This window comes from Leptonotus elevatus, chromosome 2 (genome assembly GCF_054856555.1).
Source record: "Leptonotus elevatus isolate MCC_2025b chromosome 2, RoL_Lele_1.0, whole genome shotgun sequence".
Classification (NCBI taxonomy): domain Eukaryota; kingdom Metazoa; phylum Chordata; class Actinopteri; order Syngnathiformes; family Syngnathidae; genus Leptonotus; species Leptonotus elevatus.
Genome location: NC_141240.1, coordinates 33,142,356 through 33,162,095, shown reverse-complemented (window position 1 = coordinate 33,162,095; position 19,740 = coordinate 33,142,356). Strand labels below are relative to the sequence as shown.

At 43.1% G+C, this 19,740-nt stretch overlaps 1 protein-coding gene and 1 long non-coding RNA gene across 2 annotated transcripts; one reads left to right on the top strand and one right to left on the bottom strand.

Moving 5' to 3' along the window:
- The first annotated feature begins 580 nt into the window (after window positions 1-580).
- marchf9 (membrane-associated ring finger (C3HC4) 9) lies at window positions 581-19,501 on the top strand. Its single transcript, XM_086067660.1, has 4 exons — window positions 581-1,896; window positions 11,603-11,758; window positions 15,120-15,312; window positions 18,410-19,501. The coding sequence occupies exons 1-4, from the start codon at window positions 1,552-1,554 to the stop codon at window positions 18,739-18,741; spliced, it is 1,026 nt and encodes a 341-aa protein (XP_085923786.1). The 5' UTR covers window positions 581-1,551; the 3' UTR covers window positions 18,742-19,501.
- On the bottom strand, window positions 12,983-14,779 carry LOC147179681 (uncharacterized). Its single transcript, XR_015094007.1, has 3 exons — window positions 14,262-14,779; window positions 14,030-14,120; window positions 12,983-13,855 (listed from the first exon to the last, which is right to left on the bottom strand). It is a non-coding gene; the product is annotated as an uncharacterized LOC147179681 (long non-coding RNA).
- Window positions 19,502-19,740: the final 239 nt, after the last annotated feature.

The following is a 19,740-nucleotide window of genomic DNA, read 5'->3' as shown; positions in this document are numbered from 1 at the left end:
CGAGTGTTGAAGAGGCGCCGACGGCAGCGTCTTCTTTGTAAACCACAGATGAAAGTGACCTCTGTCCTCGCGCTGCTGATGTTTTTCTAATTAACTTGTCTCGCAGTCCTGACAAATCACAGCGAGACGCTTTCACTTCTCAAGCTCCTGCCACCTTCAAACTTGAGCAGGAAAATTGGCCAAACTGTTTAGCAATTCGCAGCTGAAAATGTAAACGCAGCACGGGAAGTGAGATTCAAACCCGGAACCTCTCCGCCGTGTAGCCATTTTTTCCTTTTGTTTAAAAACAACAAAGAAACTTATACGCAGCTTCATTTCTGCCATTTGAGGATATCAAAAGGATAAATCATGTGCATAACAACAGTTTTTCCAAACCTTGATTGAGCCAAGGTAGGCTATTTAAATGTCCTCTCACGGCGCGCCGCCAAAAAGAAATGGAGGAGATCGGCAGTAAAACAGGCCAATTAATGTATTTGACGTTCGGCATTTCACAATTTGACGGCACCTGACACTAGCTGGCTGTGACCCACATGAGAGGGGCGAGGAAGGAGGGCAGACCCCGCTTCGTAATTGACGAGGGTCCGCGAGGGAGGGGTGGGGGCGACATCAGCACCCCGGACAGCGCCTGGTCAACAAGCCGACCGCCCCTCGGATGACTTCAGTCGCCCACACTCCATCAAGCCTCGTCAGAAAATAACATCGAAAAGCAAAACGTGTGTGCGCGCGGCCAGGATGGCGGCAGGCTCGTTCCGGAAGTAGCTGCATGGGCGAGCGAGCGAGCATTTGGAGGAGGGGAAAGGAGCGAGCAGCATCCTGATTTCAGGAGCATCGACGCGCTCCACTAATCGAAGCCGCCGCTGCTGGCGTGTCATTGTTGCCGTGGGACGTCGACTTGAAGCCCAAATCAAACCGCAGGGTGCCTTCAGAGGTTTTTTTGTTGTGTTTGTTTTTGTATTTCAATTTTTCCTCCCGCCTGCCTCCAGCTTTGGCGAGGATGGCGGACAAGGAACACTCGGCCGTTTTTGCCGGAAAATGCAAATGATTGCCTTTTCGGGAGGAGATGGACTGAGCAAGCAAGTGATGGCGGACGCTGTGACTCTTTTGTTGTCTTGAAGGCGCCACGCAGCTTTCGGCCCGCTCGGCTCTTTTTTTGTCGGATGATGATCGCGGCCCAGCGAGCGGATGGCGTGTCGTGGTCGCGGTGGTGGTGCCGCACAGCCCGCGTCGAGTCGCCCCCGTCGGCGTCGCTCCGTCTCGTGCTTGGGCTAGCCAACATGCTGCCTCGTCGTCCTGTCGTCTCGCCGAGCTGCACATGAACGCCCGCCGGCTCTCTTGTTTTTTTGGGGGGATTTGTTTGGCCGATGCGAGACAAATGAGAGCGCAAGTGAATTTGTGAGGAACGGACGCTGGCTTTTGGCACGCATGCCATCAGTGGCTGGGTTTTCGGCCGACAGCGAGCGCGTGAATCGTCCGAGCGGGGAGCGTCAACACGTATCCAGGCGCACTTGGTGTATCGGCGTGCGTGTGCGCGTGTGTATGTAGCCGCCCAACATGTTCAAGTATCGGATCCGCATGTTTCTCAACGAACTGAAAGTGCTGGTGTTGATGCGATCCGAATCGAGCCCGTCCGGTGGCGGCTCCTCCTCCGAGCGCTCGGCCGCCGCCATGCGGGGCTTGGGCATGGGCGGCTGCGGCTGGCCGCCCTTCGTAGACTGCCGCTCGCGCAACGACGACGAGGACTACTACGGCAGCAGCGAGCCGCGGCCGCGCAGCCTGCAGGCCTTCGACGACAAGGAGCCCAAGCTGCAAGGCGGCCTGGACGCCGTCTCGCTCGCCAGCACCTCCAGCAGCCTGCGGAGCCCCCAGTGCAGGATCTGCTTCCAAGGCCTCGAGCAGGTACAGTACTGCGTGCGTGCGTGCGTGCGTGCGTGCGTGAGCGCGCTTTACCGCCGCTTCCCTACTCGTGTACGCGCAAGGGGAGCCGCTTGACAACAAAAACAACGACACCGTTTGTCGGGCCCTTCTCCTGCAAGCTGAAGAGACGCGGAAGCGACACACCTGGGTGAAAAAAACCCCAAAGTTTATATCACGTTATCGTGTGTTAAGTTTCACATTTTAACGTGATGCGTTATCGCGTTAAAACGTGATAGTTCGACTTCCGCATTGGGCAAAACAGAACAAAGAACAAAACGAATTGTTTCTGGGTCAAGTGACTGGCCAGTCATTTTTTTAGGTCTTCCAAATCAAAGGTCGGCCTACACAACTATTGCTGCTTTTCTACAACATTGTAAAATAATAATAATAATATATAAAATAATAAAAGTGTTTTAAAAGATTTCAGATTTAAAAAGAAGACGTATTACGTGAGAATAAGATGCCTTTTTTCCAGGGGAGGGATGAAATGCTGTTGTAGGAAAACTTTTTTAAAAAAGAAGACAATTTTAATATGGGAATTGGTTTGAATATTTCTCTTGAGAGCGAGGGGCCGTATACTAGTTGGCTCTTTGTTGTCATAAGTGAGAGAACTTCATTGGTCTCGCAATGGGGAAATGTGCAAGTGATACAATTCAGCATATATACGGTAGAAAGAGTATCTTACTAGTATTGCTTGTTGTTTTGCACTAGTACCTCTTTTTGACCCATTAGTACACGTCCACATTATATCCAGCAATAACGTACGAGTACGCTCTTTGTTTTAATTTGGAAGACTATTCAACACACTAGCTGAACTATCACTAGTGGTACTAGCAGCAAGCTGTTGTCTAGTGCAATTTTGCCTCACTAGTAACATGTAGTTGTCATACTAGTGAGGATAAAGCGCGTACTAGTAGAGTGTGGACTGTGGACCATAATAAGCCGTTTGAGCATTTGTTTCGTATCCATCTTAAAATCCATGATCTAGTATGCTATTTGTCTTCATTTTTAAGACAATAGGACACTAGTAGAACCACTGTATCTTATTAGTAAAAAAAAAACAATCACCTCTGGTGCCACTTTTGGCATACTAGCACATGGACTCTTTGTCTGTTCTCTGTGCTTTGAAATCCAGTTTTAAGGTCCATGCACTAGTAAACTCTTTGTCTCATAACTAGTAAAATAATTCAGGGGACTAGTAGAACAGTCATTAGTAGTACTATTAGCATGCAGTTGTCAACTTTTTGAACCCAGTTTAGCATGTAATTGTCCTACTTGGTAGGATCCAATGAATGTTCACTAATGGCTTGACATCTGGCTATAGGCACATGTAGCCTACTAGTACAGTCTTTGTCCTTACTAGTAGTAGACACTTCAGCGCACTTGTCGAACAAGTGTTTTAATAGTCACCCCCTCCCCCCCCCCCACTACTAGTACTAGCACTAGCACATGGACCTTAAAGCAGATATGCAGCTTAAAGACTATGTCGTATGCCCTTAGTCCTCACTTGCAAGGCAATCAGCACACTAGTACAATAACTAGGTTTCACTAGTAAAATTATTGTCTTACTAGTAACATATAATTTTATTACACACCCCTGTTCAAATAGCAATATTTTTTTTCTTCCTTTTTTTTTTTTGCACTGTGGAGCGGCGACGGCACTCAAATAAATACCCAACAGATCTCAAAACACTCGGCAGGGAAATTGATGACGTTTTTCTTCTTCTTCATAGAATAGGCTATTGATTTTAAAAAAAGGTGAGGGGGGGTTCTCGGGGAAAAAAAGCTGATGCTGGAGCACCACTAGCTTCAGGTTTAGCTTTTCTCGTGCCTGAATACGAGTCAGGTGAACACACTTTGTATTTTGCTAGACGTGCCGTGCAAATGCTGAATTTGGCACAGGCGCAAAGCTCGCTGCCAATCCGTTTGCCAATTTTGCGGCGCGCTCTGAGACACGCTGGACATTCTGGCATGGCGAGGGCGGGCCTGCCAACATACGTCCGCCTGGTGGAATGAATGGCGAGTTGGTGGCACGAAGTTACAAATGATCGGGGTTAGGGATAGATACATAGGTTTGCGGACATATTTAAGTTGCCTGCGGTTATCATCAGCTTGTCTGTTGCCACACCCACCAAACCCTATCCCGGCAAGCCACACCCACTTTCTTGAAAGACAAAGTGGGCCTGGAAAGGCTGCCTTTGACCGCTTTTTGGCCCGGTTCGAAACGAACTGTGTAATCAAATTGGTTTATTTGCTGTAATGTACTCTTTGTGAGCTGAGGCAGAAGTCCATTCAAAATGGCGCCCGGGAGAGACGATAATTTGTTTCCTTCAGCTTTAAACTCAATTTTAAATGACTAGAAATGCATATTTCAAAATCCCTGCAGCTAACGGAACTGGAAGCATTTCTTCTAAAGAAATCGTGTGTCAGCATCACAGATTTATACATGAATGGTCTAACAATGACAGTTACTCGCTGTCATGAAAAGTGAAGCTACCGGCGGCCATTTTACATTGCCACTCACGAACGTCACCTCACCTTAATACATTCATTTATTCGCAGCGTTTTCGCGTAATTATCTGTTTCTATGATGAAAATACCACTAATGAGGCCTGTAAGAGGGCACTACATGCGCATTTAATCGCTAAGAATGCAATTGCACAATGGCGGCCATATTTTTTCCGCCAATTACGACAACTACATTAGGTCAAAATACGGAGAAAGTTCCCAAAAAGCGTACCCTTTGCTCTCTGCTGAATGGTTTGATTTAGTTTTTTCCCCACCTCCGAAATGCGCTCGATTGTGACTGTGTCGAGACTCACTCGCTGCTAACGCGATGAGTCTGATTTCCAGACTAGCCAAACGCAGTGTCAATGGTCCGGTCAAGTGCCGATGGCTGCGTGATCTTTTGAACATCACACTGACCACAAATGTCTGCGAGATTTGAGTCCACCACATTAGATTGACGTTGGCTGTGGTCAGGCCCACACCAGCGCAAACCTCCCTATGAAAAAAAATGGCAGCTTGCACGCATCTGTGAAATTACCACCACCTCTACTAACCACACACATTTCCAGTGTGTGTCGAGTCGGATTTGCGGCGGTCCGGAAAATGCCGCCCTTTTTGTCAATGAAGCTCATCTGAAGCATGTAACGTGTGCGAGATGATTTGTTGTTGTTTTGAAGCTCATCCGGGGCGGAGGAGCGGCAGCAACAGTCGCTGCCAGCATAGCAACAAAGAAAGTTAGCCAATTAGATGGGAACGATGACAAACGGACGGCGTGAGAATGAGTCACAATAAACGGGGCGTCAGCGCGTGTCAGTCGCACCTCTCGCTTCTCTTGCCGTAGAAACGCGGTGGCACTTTTTTTTTTTTATATATTTCCCAGCGAAAATGTCTTTGGTCCGTGTCCAAATGTTGGCAGATGCGCTGCAGCAGATCCACCTGAAGGCTGAAATGATGAGGCCACGGCTCGCAGATGGATGATTGCGTGTAGTCACTTGCGCCATGCACATACGTGTTCTTGCAGCCCGTGTGCTAATTGACCACAGCTGCCTCATTGTGTGCCTTTCTCCTTTTTGAGGCGTAGTAAAGCGACCGACATTCTCGCACTCGCAAACGTCTTGGCTCTATGGAAAAAGATGACTCGCGGCGTACCATGGGCCCGAGTATGCCCCTTCTAGTTGTGGACAACTGTGCCACCCGTTCCCAGCTGATGGCACCCTGGGCCTGCCCGCGCTTTCCAATCAGAGCTCAGACCAATAAAGAAAACTGATTCTATACAGATCTCGGAAAAGAAAAGAAAAAGTTAGCTGACAGCGAGACGTAAACAAAGAAAAGTAAGAGGAGTTCCAAATCAAGGGTGGGCATAGCGATTTTTGTTTTGTTTTGTTTTAAGTTTGATATTTCTCTCAAAACGGCCTCAATCGGCTGTTGCCGCTGTTGTCTGCAATCTTGGCCGACCGGTTCGGCCGCGATGTCACCGGAAGAGCTGTTGATAACTGCATCGTGATTTAGCCGTTAGCAATGTAGCTTGAAAATTGGAGCATTTCACCAAAAACACTCAAGAGGAATGCGATGTGAAATCTGCGAGACACAAGCATCTAAAAACAAAAACATGGCGGCTGATTCCGTTTCTGACTAACACATTAGCTAGTTGGCTAGTTAACTGCTAATATTAACGTCACCGTATATGAGAGCTACTTGCTCAAAGCAGTAAACGTCAACATTAGCTGAAGGCTAACGATGAGCATTTCGTTAGCCTTGCAACACTTAGGGTTTTGAATAATATAGCGTTAGAAAACTAGTTAGACGCTGCAGCGACGTGCCAACGTGGCAGCCATGTTGGTGGGGGCAACGTTCCCATCAAATCAAATTAGGCATCGAAGTCCTAGCCCAACTGATTTTCATGAGCTTGACTTTTTTTGTCAACCTCAAAGTATGCGCTATTCAGAACATTTGGAAAAAAAGAGCCCCAAAATATTCTGACCTAGGAAAGGTTGTTCCCTTGTTGTGATTGCGCATGATTGAGCATAGCATTTGCTAGCGCATATAAACATGATCAAACATGTCAGGAATGCTGGTAGAAGATACAAAGTAGATAAAAAATGGAATGTAATTTTATTTTTATTATCTTTCTTTTTTTATTTGAAACTAATGATGTTTGCATAAAGAGCAGCTACGTGCATGCTGTTGCGATAAACTGCGATTTACATATCATCCCATTACAGTTGACTAATCGCAAAAATATTCAGTGAGGAGTCGATTAACAAAATAATCCTAATTTTGATCAGGAAAAAGTTTTGCAATCTCCCTTAGTTGAATTATGATGAGCACAATCACAACCCCGTACCCCAACCCTCCCACATTTTTTGTGTAGCTATTAACTCATTCACTGCCATTGACGGCTATAGACGTCAAAAATTCATTTGAGCTATTTCTATTAGTTTAACACTTTTTCCCACTTTTGTTAACAAGAGCATGAAAACCTAGAATGTTTTAAAATTGATTAATCGTGAGTTAACTAGTGAAGTAATGCGATTAATTACGATTAAAATTGTAATCGCCTGACGCCCCTAATTTTTATTAATCTTTTCTTTAAAAAAAAAAAGATTATTAAAAAGAAGAGAAAAAAAAGATTATTAAAAATTAGGGGCATCAGGCGATTAAAATTTGTAATCGTTATTAGTCGCATGACTTCACTCGTTAACTCACGATTAATCACAAATTTTATATCTGTTCTAAATGTACAAAAAAATAATTTCTAGGTTTTCATACTCGTTAACAAAAAATAGGGGAAAAAATGTTAAACTAATAGAAATAGTTCAAATGATTTTTGACTCAGTGAGCTAAACTGAGGGACCCCTGTCATTCTCTTTACTACCTATCTGCCCCCGCAATCAAAATGAGTCCACGACAGTTAATGCCACGTATGTGCCAAGTGGCTTCCTGCTGCAGGCGGGGGGAGCACGTTTGCCATTTTCTTATCTTTCCATAATTGAAGAGATCACACCAGGGGGCGGGTCGGGTCGCCTGGGCGCTGTCAGCGGGCCAAGTTACATGCAGGTGGCTTCCCTTCACATGTGGGCCACGCGTGTCACGTGTCAGTCATCTTGCTGGGAGGCATCCCTTTCAACAAATCCGCGTCGGCTCATTAATTAGAGCGTAACTTTCGACACCTGGGAAATTCTTGGCTCTCCCGTTTTTTTTACAATCAAGGTGCCTCTGAGACCAAAAATCGAACAAGTAGATTTTCTGTTGAACTTCAATTTTCTTGACGTTTATGTTCATCATCAACTTTTTTTTGACGAGCATTTTTCGAGTCCTTGTCCGCGTCCAACGATTTCAGCCTCTCGGCAATAAATGTTCTCCAATTTTTGTCGTCCTCCATGAAAGCAGACTGATTATCTTTTGCGATTAATCCAAATAAGACATTTGCTTTAACATCTGCTTTGACTTTGAAAAACAATGACCACACTTTGGCCGATTTTCTGACGGACTTTATGGACCAAACCAGTAACTGAATCATCATCAGTTTATTTGTGTTTTTTCCAAACTGTCAATTTGAAATAATGTTCTATTTTTTACTACAATGATGTTTTATTTATTTATTCATTTAGAAAATACAGATGAATAGATTATTTAAAAAATTGTTAGTAGTAGCCCTTGTGACGTTATGGAATGCATATTGATTAGCTCTCACATTTTTTGGGGCTCGTGTTCACATTTGTTTCAGCCTCCATTGAAGGAAAACAAAATGCCGCTGGTGATATCACAGAAAGCATCCGAGGGTTTAGCCCTTGATAATGGACAACAATTTCAAGGACACAGATCATTCAATTTCGATCATGAAAATACAATAAGATGCACGTGATGAATGAAATAATGGTCCTTTTGGTAGCATGTGGACAAAGCAAATCATTCTGTTTGATTGAACCACATATTACGCATTTTGTTTAGTACAAGCCTCAGCCTTGAGTGGGTCATGTCAAAAATATTTTTTAGGTTACGATTCACTATTTAAGGCCCATGAAATCATGAAATGTTCCCTTGCAAGTGTTACAAGCGTTGCTTTGCAGTTATTATGGGGTTTGGCCAACGCTGAGGCTGAACTGAAGGTGGGCGTGACGGGTAACAATAGCATCGGTCCACTCCCCACCTGGTACGTACAGACCGAGCGTTTTGATGAGTCACTCTCGATACGTTGTTCTTGCAAACCTAAAATAAGCCATTGCCACAGCAGCGTCACCGTGTTATTATTATTATTATTATTATTATTGTGGGTGCATTGTGGACTTGGAGCTGCACTTTTTTTTGTTCAAAATTTGTCACCGTGTCGGCTGACTTGCAGGGAGTCTTCATCCGCGGAAGAAAATGGAAGCCAGTCCCAGCCGTCTACTTGTTTGCTCCACGCTCATCTGTTACAGGAAACGATCCTGCAGAGAAAAGACGACTTTTTACTAGAGCGTGACGACACATTTGACCTTTCGATTCACAGCTTTCTTCTTCCTCATGTTGCCTCGTGCATGAGCAAAGTAATTCCCTTTTCCTTTGAATTCCAATTTCTAGCAATTCACATCAATTTCACTGTTTTCATGCGTTTTGAGCTTTTGAGAAAAAACATATTTTTTTCTTTTATCACAAGCCTTATTGACAAATTGCACATCAGTGCCATCCACTTTTATGTCATTAGTAGCACAATCTGACAACTAGCGCACAGTTTTGCATTGTGAGTAGCAAGTAGTTGTGCTACGAGTGAAGACATGGGCGTGTTAGTGTGGAGAGTAGGGGTGCACCGATCGATCGGCCTGCCGATTTATCGACCCCGATTTCCTTAATTTTGGAAGATCGGTGATCGGCCGATCCCTTAAAAATAAACTGATCTTTTCCACCAATCTCAACTCCCTCCTCAGAGGTCTGAAAAAGTCAGCCCTGTTCTGCTGAGATGACTTATAGGATTTTCATTTTTATTTGAGAGAACTACTTCATGTGCAGTTAAAACAACCCATTTGTATTTTTTTTCACCGATATTGTTCAATGTTTTCCAATAAAACAAGATTGGAACACTGAAGGTATATGTTGATACAGATAAAACTCAAATCCATTTATGTGGAACCTTACAGTTTGTTGTTAAAGCATCTTTCTTCCACTCATCTTTGCTTTCTTGGAAGGCCCAAAGAGCTCCATTCAAATGTTTAGACTCTAAGTCGATTTATTGCTTTCTGTTGAGCCTGCCAGTAAAGTACCTTCTATAAGGCCATGTTTACACGTAGCCGGGGTTCTTTGAAAACGGGAGATATTTTTCTGCAGTTTGCCCTGTCAACAAGTCTGTGGCGATTTTTTTTCATTAAAAATGAAGGTTTCCAAAAAATCCGGCCAAAGTGAAGATTTGCTTATTTCTCCGGATTCCGCGTTCGCGTATTTCCGTCGTAAACTGAGTTTTACATCGTCACTCTGTACGTCACTCAAACACATACCTCAAGTTGTTAAATAAGAAGAAAAAACAGGTGACGTGGATTCGCTTCCCCACCCCGGGAGACCATGTTCGTATGTGTGTGCGTGTTTGGATGAGTGAGTGAGGAAAAAAAAAAGTTGTTAAAAAAGGCAAGTGAAGCTTTTTAAAATTTTGCGTTTAGTCTCTTTGTTTTCCTCTATGCTCAGTTTGTGATGTAACTCACTCTAATTGACTGTTTACAAGTATTTAAAAAAAAATAATTATTGTGCGCGCTGACAGTCCTTGCTTGTGTGAGGTGTAGTGACATAAAGAGACGAACTGTATTTGGCTAACTACTGCCACCTAGAGGTTTGGCATGCATCTCATTGTCCGCCCAATTTGTAAAAGTGACGTCGCCAGACAGAAGCGTACTCTGTTTGGATAGGTTTTGGAGAACTGTTGCCACCTTAAGGTCTGGCATTGTTATAAAAATACTTAAACATGCAATAATGCGGTTAGCGGTGGATGTTTTCGTTTCAAAAACCGTAGTTGTGTGGACGCAATTTTTCTTCGACACGGGGGAGGAGGGAAATATCCGTTTTTAAATAATACACTGCTACGTGTGTACATGGCCTACCTGCCAGAAAATTGCTGCCACTCCGATCACCTCCCTAAAATGTTTTAGAAGCCCGACGACGCTCCAATTATGTGATGATTAAAATGATGCAAGGATGAGTCAAATCTGTTGTCGTGGTTACAATCACATCCTCGTCATTCTGCCGTTGGCTGAGTCTCAAAAGTTGGCTACACTGAAAATACGTCGATAAGCGTTGTGGAAAGCGACTGTTCAATTGACAATCATTTGTATTGGATTTTTTTCACGTGATGGCTGTGAGAAATAATTTAAAAAACAAATAAATAAATCAGCAGCGTTATGTGATGTCATATTAACATTATCAGGGATGGGTGAGTACCGGCACGGGTATTGGAACAATACTAGCCTCGTTTTAAGGTATCGGTACTCGTGACGGTGGCTGATACCAATTTTGCAATTGAACTGGATCCACGGCCATCCTCTCATTTGTCCATTATGATGCCATTTTCTACTCCTTACTCACAGATTCTGCTGGATTGATTATTTTTTTTGCACATTGGGGAAGGAGATAAACAAAAAAAAAAGGGGGGGGGTTTGGGATCATTGATCACACGAAGAGGAATATATGGTCAAATTAACTAAAAAAAATAGTTAAGGTCACGTTGTCCCGGTATTTGTAACTGTACAAAAACATGTTCTCAGTGAGCATTCATTTAACGGAATAACCTCTCATTGTTTTGATTGTGCAAACATGTCTAAGAATGGAAACAGGTTCCGAGAAAGGATGCTGAGTGTCAGTAGGAAAATCAGACCGTCACCACCAATCATTTTGCCTGCATCTTATTTGAGCTATCTGTTTATCAACGAAAGGAAGAAGAACAAATACTGAAACCCTTTTGGGTACTGAATCGATCACAAGTGGTAGAAAATTCAGGTCCCGAAAGTAAAAACTCTGCCACAGATTGGCTTTAGGCTTTAACCACAAGGCGCTTCTACTCAACTGGCAGGTAACGAGCTCGTTTACATTCTGCTTGAGTAGAAGAACCTGTGACTAAAACAAACTGTGGCAGGGTATTTACTTTCTGGAACAGTTGCTTCCAAACGGGACTGGACTGTCTTGTTTTTTCCTGACTTGTTGTAGTGCCTCTTTTGTCCCACAGGGCGAGCTGTTGAGCCCGTGCCGGTGTGACGGCTCGGTGCGCTGCACCCACCAGCCCTGCCTCATCCGCTGGATCAGCGAGAGGGGCTCCTGGAGCTGTGAGCTCTGCTACTTCAAGTACCAGGTTCTGGCCATCAGCACCAAAAACCCCTTGCAGGTATTGTGTATCCGTCAACCTCTTCGCTTGTACTCCAAATAGAGTCAGCACTGTGTTTGCTAGAAAATATGTTACTACATGGCAAATGATTTACTGATGGCGTCACAGAAAAGCAAAAGACCCAAGAGGAGTCCGTGGAATTTGAATAACCAATTGAAAAGCAAATAATAGCCGTGTGGAATTCAGTTAGTGGAATCATTCATTGTGGGAAACAAAAAACAAACAAACGTGTCAAATCGAGGTAACGTTCACACTGCACGATGCATGAGGCCAAATTTTTTTTTCTTCAATATGATCTTTCTATGGAGTCGTTCCTTCTCAGTTCTGATGCGCTTTCAAGGATGTTGTGCTTGAACTGATCGTTGCCCCATACATTGACCCCTTCCACTCAATAAATAACCCAAATTGAGCACAACAATGCCGTTTCAGCGGGTACAGCATGCATTTTGCTTAACTTGCTAAATACATTTAAACTCGCCACTAATTCTGGCTAGTTCGAATTTATTTTTGAAACTTCATCCTGATGAAATCATCCTGGCCTGGAAGGAAATGCTCAACTGCATGCGACACACATGCAAATCAGCCTGCACGAACAATGATTAATCAAATAAAGATGAGTTGAATAAGTGATTTTTTTAAAATCTTTTTTTTATTAATTTGTAACCTTAATTTCTGCAGGAATTTCCCATTGAGATTAACTCGCCCAATCAATGCTTAATCAGTTTTTAGTTTTTTTAGTTTTTTTTTTTTTTTTAAATGTATAGCAGATATAACAAGTTTTACTTCTTTCTGTCCGCTTCAATTTTTTATTATTTTTGTAAAGAGTGAAATAAATGTGAATTTAATTATTTCCCATTTTTAAACACACATCCATTATTATTCATATTTTCAGTATGTGTATCTTTGCTAGGATTGCACGATTGTGGCCTAAATGCTAATCACAATCATTTTGATCAAGATCCTAATCATGATCAATGATGACGTTTATTCATCATGTTAGTATTTTTTTTTTTGCACCGATTTTTAACAAACATGTAAACATTTTTACACAGTATGAAAAATATCAATGATCATTTTAGAATAAATGACCATTAAAAAATATATATAATTTACCACAAAAAAAGTACCAAGGGCTAACTGAATAAATATGCAATGATCTTGTTTGTCACATGCTCTGAATCAAGAACAAGTCCAGACAACCAACAGTAACCTCTTTGCCTCGCTTATTATTTAGGCAATTTAATGAAACCTTAAGCATGCCTTCGCCACCTAGTGGTTGGAAGAAAAAAAGCTTTAAAGTAAATCGCCGACGATCAGGTTATTTTGCTGAAATCGTGATCACATTCTCCACTTAGGTCATTTCAAACACACCCCCATTCTTCGTTTTGATCCCGAGTGACAAGCACCTGTTTGTTTATTGAGAACGACCGTGGGTTCGTTCTCTCTCTCTCTCTCTCTCTCTCTCTCTCTCTCTCTCTCTCTCTCTCTCTCTCTCTCTATCTATCTATCACATCTCACATCTATCTATCTACATCCATCGACCCCTCCATCCATCCCTTTCTTTCTAAGATGCCACCCGTCCCCATGCAATGTAGCGCAGCCTTGTGTGGGGAGGGAAAAAAACAGGTTTGTATGAAGAAGGACAAGGTTGGAGTGCATGTGCACCTCTCAGCCTCTGATTGGTGGAGCCGACTGTTGCCATGGAAACGTGTGCAAGTCGGAAGCCAGGAAACAAAGCACTTGGCCATGTCAGTGGAACACAACTTGGATGGAAAATGTCAGGAAAATATTGATTACAGTGGATTGTAGTTAAATGGGCAATACAGTGTGTTAGTGGTTTGCATATCTGCCCTGTAGTGGTGAGGTTCTAGAGTCAAATCTGGGCTCAGGCACTTCTGTTTGCATCACCTTGTGCTTGCGCGGCTTTTGTGCGGGAAATTTGGCTGCTTCCTCCCACATTCCACAAACATGCACGTTAGCTTGAATGAAGACTGGATTATTGTCTGTTGGTTTGTCTATCCATGATCTGTGATTGGCCAGCGAATGGTCCAGGGTGTACCAAAATCAGACGGGAAAGGCTGCAGCTCACTTGCGACTCTAAGGAGGACACGCGGTATAGAAAATGGCTGAAGTGATCAAATGAAAAGCACATTCAAAATACACAGTTCTGGGGAAAAATATAAATTATGCAAAATATTTTGTGCTTCTTTTGCAATTTTCCTTTCCTGCCAAAAGAAGGCTCCAAATTTTGTCAAAGTGTGTTGTGCATACCACCCACAGTACGACGGCTCCCTCTAGCTGTATGCGAAAGAATTGCTGCTCAAATTCACTTCACTTGTGTTTCGTCCATTTGCATTTCATCCTTAAAAGAACACAACACTAATAACTAATTTTCCAGTATTGGATTAGGCATTGTGTATAAAGAATAAAAGTGCAAATATCTCTGGCATCGTATTCCCTGAATTTTCTTTTAAACCGATTAAGCATCAAAATAAAAACATACCGTGTGCAACGCCATTATCCTGGTCACGTGACCGTGATGACGTATACCGTGCGTGAACGAAAGCTGCCGTCGTTCACTTGAATGGGAGTTTGCTGGCGTAATGGGCAAGAAACATACTATTTTCTATCTCAATTACTGCGCCAATTCTAATCAGGATATGATCCTCAGCACGTCAGGTTTCATGTCATTCCGTGTGGGGGTGGGGCGGTGGAGGGGTTGCCTCTTCTAACGTGGGCTAAAGCGTGCGTAGCACACGACATGTAGTTGGCCTAGCAAAGGAAAAGTCACCCGGATGTTTACCGTCTAAGTTAGGGACTTGCAATGTATGAGCAGGCCGGCTGAATGAGTTGTTATCGGCCACTTTCATCCCCGCTTTCGGCTGGATACAAATCTTGGGCGAGTCCCCCGTGGCTGTACTGCTTTTGAAGAAGTGCTTCTTTGCTATAGGGCGTAATTCCATCTTTGATGTCCGCCGTGGGACGCAATAATTCCTCGTGAGTGTCTTTGTTGTCATTAGCGGCCATGTCATATATACGTGTTTAACGCACGCGACACGTCACGACGATCACGTGACTGACCAAAATGGCCGATAGTGTACTCGATGCAAAAATATTCATAAAAAGTGCTATAAAATCATAATCGCTCAACATAAAGTGACTTTTTTTTCAGGCAACAGTTGAAATTAACAATTTCACAAAATAGCTGGTTAGTTTTTCATAAATCTTGTATTCCTTTAACAGCTTTTTGAACTGTTTGTTCAAACATTAGTTTCGGTACTTTGATGGAAGCCTTTTTTGCTCGGTTTGACTTGCAAAGTGTGAGTCCTGACGGTGTGTTTCCTTGGCGTGGCGGTTGCAGTGGCAGGCCATCTCTCTGACGGTGATCGAGAAGGTGCAGATCGCCGCCATCATCCTGGGCTCCCTGTTCCTCATCGCCAGCATCTCCTGGCTCATCTGGTCCTCCCTCAGCCCCTCGGCCAAGTGGCAACGACAGGACCTGCTCTTCCAGATCTGCTACGGCATGTACGGATTCATGGACATCGTCTGCATAGGTAAAGTACGCACACGCGCAAACACAGATGCCAACGTGCAGCCATACGACGCCAATGTCCACTCGCAACCTAAGAAGGTCCAACACAAAAATCTGTTTGCAAAATGACCCCTGTCAGAGAAGGACAACAATGCCTTGAGATACAAGTTGATTTTGAACACAAAACCCTCATACTTCAAATCATCTTTCACCGTTGAAATAAATGGAAATGCCACAACTCCATTCCAGCCTCCTTAAAAAGCAACAACAATTTATGTCAGGTGTTTTTTAATAAGGAAAATAGCAATCTGCAGTACAGTACATGGGCACGAGGCTGTCTCACACATAGTGAAAATATGCATAATAATTGACGGACATTAAACAAAACAATAACATTAGATATCTTTTTTCCATTAAAAAATGGTGAAAAGTGTTTTACAAATATTTTTAAAACATTGAATAAAATTGATTAAAAATCTGCAAATACTCAAATCCACAGGTGCCGAACTGTAAATATGTGGGGGCCAACTGTATAGTACTTTATAAATGTATTGAGTCATCACATAAACTTTTCATGCAATCAAGATTAATTCATTGAGGGGTGTCCATCTTGATTTGGCCACCAGGTGGCAGTATAATACAGTTGCGAAGACAGAGAAGACTTTCACAACTTCTGCATAAGCTGCAGTTGTCACTTTTTGCAAATGATAAAAATATATGCCGTTGAGTAGTATATGTTATATAAATTGTGTGTCTACTAGATTTGTCAAACGATTACATTCATCACATTTTAGAATTTTGATTAATCATTTAATTAAAAAAAGCTGTTTATCAGAGAACCTGTTACGTGTTAATTCTTTCGACATTTAATATTATGTTGAAGTCTTCAACATTTTTTGATTAACTACACTCTCATCCTCCTCTTTTTCTAATTAGTTAATTACTAGTATAATTTAAAATGAAAAAAAAAATACCCCAAAAATTTGACAAAGAAATATTGTCATACGCAAACATTTATTAAATGCTTTACTTTAATGAATGTTATGTTTATTGCTCGAACACTGCCTGTGCCACCTTTAACGTAGCCATCCGCTGTCAAGCTAAAGGATCATCTACGGTCAAAATTAATAGTGTGATTAATATGCGTTAATACATGATTAATGCGATAAGTTTTTGTGATTAATCAATGAGATTAATTAATGAGTTAACGCTTTAACTTTGACAACACTAGTGTCTACATATGTTGATGTACAATTTGTGGTCAAATATCCTTTGTAACACCTCCGCATAGATGCTATTCGTTAGCCATGGCATTTTGCATTGTTTGTTAGCAATGTTAGCATTAGCTATGTCGAGTTTTCTAAGGCAAAGGTATTGTATGTGGTTGTTGCAAATACACAGTTTGTAAGGTATGGGTATGATCGCATTGTCAAACCATGTAAAATAAAATCAAAAACAAAAAAAACATACCTTTATTGAGTCAAAACTCAACACTATCATCTTTTGAATGGCCGAATGTTGGGATGTCGGGCAGACGCATTATGCAACAACCCGTGTAAGAAAACGGCAGCAGAAAGGTGAATGGAAATAAGTTTGCTGACATCATGCGTTCAATGCACATTGCGGCGCTGGCTGAGGTCACACATGGCCTCATGGAAGCCAAATGGGAGAAGCAGATGGTGCGCAGGTAGGAGAGCGCAAAAGGAAGCTGAATGGCAGCAAATGCTGATGACGTCACAACACAACCATCCGGTCGTGTGTGCCAGATGGCGTCAAATGTGGACTCACCTTTATTTCATATGTACGTGGATCACAAACTGCTTCGATCGGACGTAGGATTCTTCCCTTATGACACATGAGTTCAAGTTTCCTGGTGTCTCGAATGTTCTGTTTGCAGGTCTTGTGGGAGAGCAAGTCTTTTTCTGTGAGTTCTGTGAGGGACCTCAATCAGTGTTCGGCATTTTCCCTTCATTTCAGTGGAAAATGAGGATTTGAAATACAAGTGTTTGGAGATATGAGCGAGGCCACGGAAGGAATTCAACTCAGGGTTTTTTTTATGGAGAGAGATTTGTCTCAAAATTATTCACACAACAGCAAACAGCAGTGTGCCTTTTTCAAAATGCAAGTTTCACCTTGAATTTGTGCCCTTGAATTAACGTGCTGCAGTGAAGGCAGGCCACGCGGCAAATGTCCTGGCCAACAAAATGCCGTGCAGACAGTCAACAGTAGGTGGTTCACCATCACGTCTCACCTAGGGGCCTTTCTATGTCCTCTAGGGGCCCCTGGCAAAGAGAGGCCATGGCCACAATTTTACTGCATAGATTTGGGGGGGTTATCGTAAGCCATGAAGGTAGAAAAAAGTGACGGCTGATATATGATCAGCTTATCAGCAATCTCTGCATAAGCCTGATAACGATCCTGTTGATCGGAATCAACTTGTGTTGGAAGAGGGAAACCTCCAAAATCTGCAGGACTCCGGCCCTCGAGGACCGAGTTTGCCCATCCCTGTTTTAGGGTCCGAGCTGTCTCATGTGTCACATTTTTCTGGACCAATGGCAAACTGGGTTTTCATTGGACTGTCAACCAGTGGGGCGGATCCCGTCTCCTCTTCGTAAAATATCAACTAAGAAACATTGGTGCGTTGGGATATGAGTTGAATTCATTCTGTGACCACACTCGTATATCAAATCATCTTTCCCCATTGAAATGAATGAAAATGCAATTAATCCGTCCCAACACCATTAAAAATATTTTTAATGAGTAAAATAGCACTCTATAATATTATACTTTATAAAAACATACAGTAATGACTCACACTTTCTTCTGCAATCCACATAATGCTGCTCCTTCTGTTGCATAGATGCTAATTGTTAGCCCGTGTGCCTGTGGCGTTTCCCATTGTAGGTTAGCATTCAGCTAGTGGAGGCTATAGTTGACATTAACTTTCAGCTGAGAGTGGCCAAAAACATTTCGCAACAGTTGTTGACTATCTGCCAAACTGCTCCTGGTGGTCAAGTTGAGTTCATCAAGTTAGCGCCTAGCTAACTCCTAAGTCGGTTCACTTGTATCTCAAGTACCAAAATGGCGAGATTGTGACGAGTTCCTCCTTGCTCCCACAGGCCTCATCATCCACGAGGGCTCGTCAGTCTACCGCATCTTCAAGCGATGGCAGGCCGTCAACCAGCAGTGGAAAGTTCTCAACTATGAGAAATCTAAGGACCTGGGCGACCCGGTGAGCCTGGGCGGTAAGGCGGGGGCCCGCGGCGCTCGCGGGACTCCTCACGGCCTGGTGGGTGGCAGCGCGGGCCGCCAGGGCAGGAGGCTGAGAACTATTCTGAACCACCACTGCGGCTACACCATCTTGCACATCCTCAGCCAGCTGCGGCCCAACGATCCGCGGATCAGCGCCGCCGCCAACCGGGAGGTGGTGATGAGGGTCACCACCGTATGAGGCCCGGAAGGACCTACCGAGGACCTCCTCCTCGCCTTTGAGCCCGGACGTGCGAGCAGGACGCCGTATGACAAAATGGTCAAAGGACTCGCAAAGGGAGCAGAGTGGCGCCCGCGGCATCAACATTACACCGAGACACTCGCCAGGAGTTCTCCTCTTGTTTCTTACGACTAAAAGGAAGCCAGATGCTCCTTTTCAATAATGAAGGACGTGATGAAAAAAGGACAAAACATATTTAAAAGACATCAAGGAAGGATGGGAAGGGAAGGGAATTGGGGTGGGGGGTGGTTTGTAAACAGGCTTTGTAACGGGAGACGAGACAATGCGATGTTTTTTCCAGTTGAATATCAGGATGCACAAAGACATTTCTTTTTCAGTTGATCCTTGCATTTCATTTGCATCTCTTCTCCTGCTTTTGTTTTCTACTCCAACTTTGATTTTTGTATTGATCAAGAAACCACATAACTCCAGACATGCCGAGCCTTTCCATGCACCTTCAGTATGTCCAATTCTTGATCTCAACAAGCATCCCAATGCTGGTCAGTAGATCCAACGGAAGGAAAACAAACTGGAAGAAGAGAAAAATTCCAACAAAAGAATATAGGAATCAACGAGACATAATTTCTCTGCAATAAATACATATTATGTACATTTCACAGGGAATTTTGCATGGGTATATCATTTTATTTATCACATTACATGAACACAAATTTGCTCTGTTTCGAATGGTGCTTGCCAAAATAAACACTTTCAAACCATCCGATTTCATTGCACCAACTTTTTGTCAACAGGAAGAAAGTCAGTAAGGTGAATTTTTCCAGTTCTTTTAATGATCACTTTCACTGACTGTTATAGCTGGTAGCTTCACAATGAGCACACACAGAAGACAACACCAAGCAAACGAGACAGAAACAAAATGAGGAAAGCAAAAGACAAGATAAGTTCAATTTAATGCAGTGTGGAATTCCTTCACATGATGAGGAACTGTTCCTTTGGTCT

Coding starts and splice junctions, on each gene's coding strand:
- marchf9 (XM_086067660.1), top strand. CDS start 1,552: ATGTTCAAGTATCGGATCCGCATGTTTCTCAACGAACTGAAAGTGCTG. Junction 1,897..11,602: donor GCTTCCAAGGCCTCGAGCAG/GTACAGTACTGC, acceptor TTTGTCCCACAG/GGCGAGCTGTTGAGCCCGTG. Junction 11,759..15,119: donor GCACCAAAAACCCCTTGCAG/GTATTGTGTATC, acceptor TGGCGGTTGCAG/TGGCAGGCCATCTCTCTGAC.